General features: G+C 34.9%; 3 protein-coding genes and 1 long non-coding RNA gene across 4 annotated transcripts in view; 1 reads left to right on the forward strand and 3 right to left on the reverse strand.

Annotated features, from left to right (window-relative positions):
• Positions 1-5,612, reverse strand: part of LOC134820956 (maternal embryonic leucine zipper kinase-like) — a 30,418-nt gene extending 24,806 nt beyond the window's left edge. Inside the window, exons 1-5 of the mRNA XM_063831626.1 lie at positions 5,515-5,612; positions 3,364-3,449; positions 2,976-3,092; positions 2,578-2,631; positions 1,063-1,152 (exon numbers count right to left, since the gene is read on the reverse strand). Coding sequence (XP_063687696.1) covers positions 1,063-1,152; positions 2,578-2,631; positions 2,976-3,092; positions 3,364-3,449; positions 5,515-5,590 — 423 coding nt within the window. The 5' untranslated portion in view covers positions 5,591-5,612. The remainder of the gene's footprint in view (positions 1-1,062; positions 1,153-2,577; positions 2,632-2,975; positions 3,093-3,363; positions 3,450-5,514) is intronic.
• LOC134820687 (serine/threonine-protein kinase TNNI3K-like) overlaps positions 1-7,941 on the reverse strand; it is an 88,695-nt gene extending 80,754 nt beyond the window's left edge. Inside the window, exon 1 of the mRNA XM_063831215.1 lies at positions 7,907-7,941. The gene's annotated coding sequence lies outside the window, so the exon portion shown is untranslated. The remainder of the gene's footprint in view (positions 1-7,906) is intronic.
• LOC134820871 (uncharacterized) overlaps positions 1-8,099 on the forward strand; it is a 1,079,557-nt gene that overhangs the window by 531,562 nt on the left and 539,896 nt on the right. The gene's annotated exons all lie outside the window — the stretch shown is intronic.
• The window catches only part of LOC134820887 (uncharacterized), a 507,687-nt gene that overhangs the window by 130,216 nt on the left and 369,372 nt on the right, over positions 1-8,099 (reverse strand). The gene's annotated exons all lie outside the window — the stretch shown is intronic.

The raw sequence follows: 8,099 nt of genomic DNA on the forward strand, positions 1-8,099 counted from the left end.
CTAGAAGTAGTAAAGACCTAGTTCTGTATGTCTTGAACCTACATCAGTGGCACTTTCGATTGAGTTGTTTTGAGAATTTGGTTCCACGGTGCTGTACTACAGACGATCACAGTTTCAACACTTCTATAATACATATAAATATAATGATAAATACTTTGGGATTATGGTATTGGAATATAGAGGGCCTTAAAATTATGTGAAGACCAGACGGTACGCAACCTTTGACCGTTTTTCATTAAAATAATCATATCCAGTCATTCACTACTGATGCCAAAAGACTATATAGCACTTTTAGCCTTATAAGGTAAGAACTTGACTGCAGCCTGACTGCAACCTGACTGCAACCTCAAACCTGACTGCAGCCTGACTGCAACCTAACTGCAACCTGACTGTAACCTAACTGCAACCTGACTGAAACCTGACTGCAACCTGACTGCAACCTGACTGCAACCTAACTGCAACCTGACTGCAACCTGACTACAACCTGACTGCAACCTGACTTCCAACTCTTTAACCCAGTCTGCCGGTCGTATGGTACTATATTATAAGTATAAAGATTTTATTACGGAACGAATTCGTGAGGCACCAAGACGATCTCTCGATAAAATCAACTTAAGTTTTAATGTACAAGTATACATTAATTGAAAGAATATACGAATAATGGTACAAGATAAAAGAGAGTTGATCTGGCATCATCGAGATCCCAATTAAAAGGAATCAATAATGGCATTGGTACACTATGTACATGGCTTTCTAGTACAGAATTTGTTGCTTTTCTTAGAAATTCTCTGCTGCTAGCAGTAACACTGTAACAGTCGGGAGGTAATGACGGGTTATTAGTTGTAATGGTTTTTACATAAAATGCGATCCTGATAAATAGGACCTAAACTTTCTGAATCTACCGATGAACTTATTTGATACCATTCATCTCTTGCTGATATGATTTGTCTCGGTTCTAGTGTATTGTCCCAATAACTGTATTGCCCTCTACTCACTTAGAAAACTAAAATGCAGATTCCATAATAACAGCAGCATGTTTCAATCTTCATTAATTGTACTCACTGGTTTCAGGTCTCGGTGGACGAACCCCTTACTGTGGCAGTACGCAACTGCAGCAGTAATCTGGCGAAAGAACTTTACTGCTTCGCTCTCCTGTAAAGTTGTGTGTTATCCAAAACTGGATACTGCCCTGCTGCATCATAAACGCTCAGTAAACGATTTTGGTCAAACTTATGATTTAACAAACATTTTATCGACATATAATATAATAACATATATAATAACACCAGCTTTTATACAATTAATATAATATAAACTGGTGTTTGTTAAAGTTTATTTACGATTCGTGGAGAATCATTGCATTGAACTTAGATGGTTAAAAAGTCTTAACCATTGTCAAAGTTGCTATTGATTTCATGGTTGAGTATATCACCCAAGATGATTCTGAGGAATGTCTACCGTAGATATAATAATGTGGTTGAGACTTTTTCGTGAAATATGACAGTTCTAATTAAGAACCTGGTTAAATGGTCAGACTTATTGCCAAATCGAATTCAATAAAACCAGTTCATGCAAGCTGAGTTGAGACTATCCTGTGTCCTGTGATTACGTAACTCCATGTGATTTATCTCCATGGTTCAACCACTTTCAGTTACCTATAGATCAAATAATTTCCTTTGAGCTCTTAAAATCCCTTTATCTGTTAGCTGGATTGCATCAGCAATATTCAGGTTGCTAGTTAAACAGAGTTAGCTTATTTCCTTCATATTAAAACGCATGGTATGTGATTCCGCGTAAAGTGAACAATTTCTAGAAAAACCTGAGAGTGTCCTAATCACTAATCTCATGTCACCTAATCGTATAACTCGATCTGAGGCACCGCATCAATCCTATTCCACTACCAATCTAGCGAGAGATCATAAGAACAGGTTAGCTGGTTAGCGGTACTAACAGCTTGAGCAAGCTGGACTGTAACGTGTTACTATGAACTAAATGACGTCAGCTCTACGAGATGGCGTCACAACGGTTAAAGTGTCGTGTTATAACAAGAAAATCCATTAGGCCCCAAAACTCGGACCTCTCTAGTGCTTTTAATCCTCACAATGTACAGACTTACTGCCTTATAAGGTTAAAGTTAACCGTTGACGTTGTACACTCAGCTATTGGTATTGGTGATGAATTAGAGTGTCAGTAACTGATCTAAAGTAAGATGAGGCGCCCAATTTTAATTTTATTGTAGTTTATTTGAAAAAAGGATTGTTACATGTGAATTGTGAATTAATAGATTTAACTTGATGGAGTTAAATAATAAATAGTCTACTGGTCTACATGATCTTTATATTATATCCTCAAATTTGGGCACGTTCTCGACCACTAATTCTAACTATCAAAAAATGACACAGAACATATTAATATTAAAACATAATTCTAATAATACCCGAGCTATCTATTAATATTTAATACCTTTAAAAGACTTAAATTGGCCTCAAATTATGTTTCTATAAATAGAATGCCCATAAATACACGAGAAGAACCTGTCAACAATGAACATGTCATGGTATTGGAAGAGCAACTAACCTTCAACCGGTCTCTAGCAATTATGTAGTCGAACAACTCTCCTCCGGGTGCATACTGAAACAAGGTTTTGTTTTTATAACTCTACACTTTTACACTTTACAGTGTGATAAAACGTTAATGAGGTCTGATCGTCATCTTCTTACAGCGTTCGATGTGTGTGTGAAGGTAGTACTACTAGTACTACTAAGGTAGTTGTCCCATTACCTTAGTATTGCTGTACAACTACTACAGTAATAAAACGTTATGGAAATTGCAGATTCTTTTACAGTTTCTGTAAAATACCTTGAAAAAATGATAAACGTATTAAACCTCTCGTGTTTTTAAAAATTTATTAAAACCATATTAAAATAATTCAGAATTGATACAGTGACAATTTGTTTGAAGTTACCAAATCTTACCTCCATTATGAGGCAGAATAGTAAAGGTGTCTCTATTATTTCGTACAATTGACAGATGTGACGATGAGACAGATTTTTCAGCGCATCAATCTCCAGCTGTACTCTATGAAGATCTTCCTGTTGGGTTGTAAACTATTAAACATTAATTTATATTAATTTATATTTGATATTTTATAAAATTAGTCGTAATAACGAATTACAACGGATTACTAGCAACGAATTACGGTAATTCCTGGTAATTCCCAAATAAATGACATGTGAAATCTTACACAACACATTAACCCATTAAAAATCAAAATATATTTTGCATTTGCTTAAATCCCAATCTATAAATAACCTCTTGTCTTGTCATTAAATATTGACACCAGGTTAGTTATAAACCACTCACCCCTAAGGAGTCCTTGCACATGACTTTGACAGCTACTTTCTCTCCAGTGGCCTTGTGGATGGCAAGTTTTACCTTTGCGAAACCACCTGCGAATATAATGTAGTTTTATTTATTTATTTTTTAGAGAGGCTGGGCCAAGATAGCCCACGAGAGGATAGCATTGAGATGCTCTGCCTACCTCTGGGGTGTGGCAACCCTGGAGAAGGTTGCCGGAGAAATCAGAGTGAATGGTGGAGGATGGTGTTAAAATTGACGTGAGTCAAAATGATACGCTTAAGTGGAAAGTTAAATAACCTTTGCGAAACCACCTGCGAATGTAGTTTGGGAGTGCAGCTGTTGTCAAGATCAACCCGACGATAAATGGTGTTTATGAGGGTTAAATGGTTACCAAATGGTTGAAGTAATGTTTATTGCATAGTTGCATACCTGACCAACAAATCATCACGGACATACTTCAGAGAAAGGGGAGAAATATTTTAGTATGCCTTCTGTGGAAAAAAAAACTGCAGAAACTCTACAGATTGAAGATATTTAACATTCTCAGGTTAGTTTGCCACGTACAACCACCTATTTAATTTGAAGCACTGATATTAAATTGGTTTTTCCCAGCAGTGATATATCAGCGGGTATATTGAGATATTTGCTATATTAGCTGCTCTGTTCACACACAATCATCTTATCAGTACCACGACCAAATATCCCAATAATATGTGGAATATCTTAAATATGCTGATTATCTTACGCAGTATGATTACCCAATCCTTGCACAAAGTTGTTAAAAGTTGCTTATAAGGATCGCAATTAGAAAACTTGTCACAGGACGACAGTCCCTTAACAATATCTTCCTCAATCCTTGATGTTCTGAGTCAGTGTCACGGATATCCCGTTCAAATGTCAAAATGTCCAGGATATATATAATATCGATCTACATGTTATTCGAGTATTGAAAGATGCCCTAATTTAGTTTAATGATATATATCAAGATATAAGCCTGTGTGAAATCTCGAGGCCTGACAGAAATTTACGAACATAAAATTCTATCAGCCTTCAAGATTTCACAGGCTGGCATCATGGTACAAATATGATTAAACTAAAATAGGGCATTATTCAGCCATGTACATATTTTGATCTGGACAGTGGGCATAATGCACGGGAAACCCGATTTGTGTACTGTTTCAGACTGCAACAATGGATTACACTGAACATTAAGAGTGTATTGATTGGTATTGCAACAATGGATTACACTGAACATTAAGAGTGTATTGATTGGTATTGCAACAATGGATTACACTGAACATTAAGAGTGTATTGATTGGTATTGCAACAATGGATTACACTGAACATTAAGAGTGTATTGATTGGTATTGCAATAATTGATTACACTGAACATTAAGAGTGTATTAATTGGTATTGCAACATTGGATTACACTAAACATTAAGAGTGTATTGATTGGTATTGCAATAATTGATTACACTGAACATTAGAACATTGGATTGAGAGCACAGATAGGGAGATAAGGGTTAGAAAGGGAAAAGCGTGGGGTGCCCTACATAGACTGAAGGATATCTGGAAATCCAAACTCTCAAAGAGCCTAAAGATTAGATTGTTCATAGCGGCTTGTGAATCAGTACTGCTCTACGGATCAGAAACCTGGACACTGACAAAGGCTCAAGAGAAAATTTTGGACGGGACATACACAAAGATGTTGCGTATGGTGCTGGGTATCTCATGGAAGGACAAGGTCAGCAATATAACTTTGTATGGTAGCCTCCCAAGGCTGTCAAACAAGTTACGAAGCAGGAGATTAAAAATGGCGGGACACTGCATCCGACATCCTGAGCTACTTGCCAGTGATTTAGTCTTATGGGAACCTACGCACGGTAGAGCACAGCAAGGCCGACCAAGACAAAGCTACTTGTCTATGTTACTGAAGGAAGTTGGGACAAACTCTAAAGAGGAACTGCGAACCCTGATGCGGGACAGGGATATATGGAGGGGGTTTTCTGGCGTAGATCGGACTTAGCTCCGACATAGTAGTAGTAGTAGTAGTAGTAGTGAACATTAAGAGTGTATTGATTGGTATTGCAACAATGGATTACACTGAACATTAAGAGTGTATTGGTATTGCAACAATGAACTGGGTCAGTTACCTGATCCTATAGTCTCTTTTACCGTGTATCTTTTCTCAAGCTCCGGAGGGTATTGTAGGAGCAATCTTTTCGTCATTGCAATCACTTACTATGTAGCTGTGTGAATGATACAGCGGTCAAATACTTCAATAATCTTCTATATATTTTATGATACAAAATATTGTATATATAGATGGAACATATAAATTGATATTAAAACCTATAATGATCTAAGTATAAAGATTACTAAAATAGTGGACACTATAATAAGAAAAAAACAACAACAAAAAAATAACTTATATCCAAAGAATGAAGAAAGATTATCGATTTTGGTAATTTTTTGAATATTGAATTATCTTGACCCATGACTAAATCTGATGGAAAGATTGATAAGGTAAATGGTGTTTATTTTGGAAGGCCGAAGGAGCACTAAATCAACTGAAAAACATAATATAATCTTACTGACATGATTGGTTTCAAGAGGTTCCCAGTATGGAACATTTTTCCGAGACAATCAAGAAAGATATGAAAACACGGTTGATAGTGTGAAGAAGGCTGCAGATCATAAGGGATGAATAAATCTGACCATGCAACATTATTCCTTATCGAAAATTTCCAGAGAATAAGGAACTGAGTGGGCTTGGAGGATCTGCAAATAAAACTGCCACTGTTACAGTTTCAATGAAACAATAAGTTGTATTTTACATTCCTTTAATCGTGGCTAGTGGTTGATTTAAGTGAGACCGGGTCAGTAACTCTAATCTCTATGATCTTAGAAAAATTTATACTTTACAGTAGGCAATGCTAAGTGGTAAGAAGAGGGACGAAAACGATAGGAGTAAACAATGGCCCATTTACGAACCACTTCAGGCATGGCAGTTAAAAGATCATAGAATATATTTTTGAGTACTGCAGTTGATCCATATTTTATAGACAAATGATAGCAAATCAGCTATCGGGCTTGATAACTAATCAAGTGCTTAAATTGCTGTCAAGTGTCAAACAAATATAGTCAACTTTAAAGCACAGTTTCATTTCTTGTCACGTGATATCTATCATCTTATCCATTATTTGTATATAATAGTACATTAAGGTTATGATTTACTACGGCTGTTTTCCTATCCAAGACTACAATTACATGGCAAAAAATACTTTTAATATAGTACTATGTTTACAGTACACTGAAATGTAGATGTACTGAAGGGATGCTCTAAGAAAATTACTGATATTTTGACAGAGCCCCTCCTCCTTACGTAACTTTCGATTTTGATTTTCTGATCATTCAGATGAGTCATCTGAGGATTTGTGTCTTAAAAGTTTACAACAGCATTGATTGAATGGGTAGCCACTCTTAAACGATTTCTTCAGTAGCTGTTCTAAATTACAGTGACCTTGCCTCACTAGTGTAACTAAATTTAAAAACATATTTGGTTACTGGATAGGATTTATTATTCAATTTGTTATATTCAATAACAGTTACTAAACAGGAAAACAAGACCAGGTAAGTAAGTCTCCAGTATAATTGCAGTTAGAAAGGGATGATAATCTAGAAGTGCACTAAAACCCATTTTGAATAAAGATTCATTTTACTTCTGCTTCGACAATAATTACCAAATTTTGATGTAAAGTTTTAAAATAAAATATATAAAATTAATTTGAATTCAAAATGGAACAACTAATTTGTCAGAAATTGCTGGCCTAAGGCTAATGGTCAGTTGTGCCATTTTTTATAATTATTATGGTACAATAGTGTAGTGTAGCATCACTGTCATACTGGTAAATCAAATCAAATAAAAAATAATGACATAAAAATGACATAAAAATCATCAAAACATTTTTCATAATTTCTAGTCTTCATGGTAAAATACAAAAATGTACATAGAACCAAATTATTGTTGAAGTTGCATTGGAATTTACTGAAAACTCAATTGAATTAATTTATGAATTACGAATCAGATTTTTCGACTTTATTTGAGGACCTTGTTTGTTGTTGCTATTGTAAAGCAAACGATACTATAACTAACTAGTTAAATCAAAAATAAGTGAGCTCGATTATATTTATATATGCATTTTGTCTGTTCATTCATAGATATGCGCGGCGTTATATTTTCGCATAGTAATATATAGCTCATATTATTTGATTTTTCTCTTTTATTTATCATTTGTATCTTTCATCACAATACACTTAGTAACAAGTAGGGCAAAGGCCTTCACGTAATTAAATACTTTGGCAAGCACAGTGCAGGCTATACCAAATACTGCAAACTTGATATAAGTTAAATAATAGGTTGAATGTTAAAAGTATGACAGTTTTTGGGTTTTTCCAAATAGTTTCTGATTATTCTGATTTGCGACAAATGATATTGTACTGTTAGGATAAACGACGTTTCAAAGTAACAACTTCTTATTCATGCTCAAATTATTTGTTATATAGTAGTGTTGAAAGTATTGTTATATAGTAGTGTTAAAAGTATGGTTTAATTCTTCATTTATATTATTAAATTGATCACAAACTGTAATTTAAAACATGAGCTAAGTTGCTTTTTAAGTTTGTATTCAAATCCGAAAGCCGCACAGTTTATTTTCATTATTGAATATCTAATGAC

Source organism: Bolinopsis microptera, chromosome 9, assembly GCF_026151205.1.
Source record: "Bolinopsis microptera isolate Bmic1 chromosome 9, MBARI_Bmic_1.0, whole genome shotgun sequence".
Taxonomy (NCBI): Eukaryota; Metazoa; Ctenophora; class Tentaculata; order Lobata; family Bolinopsidae; genus Bolinopsis; species Bolinopsis microptera.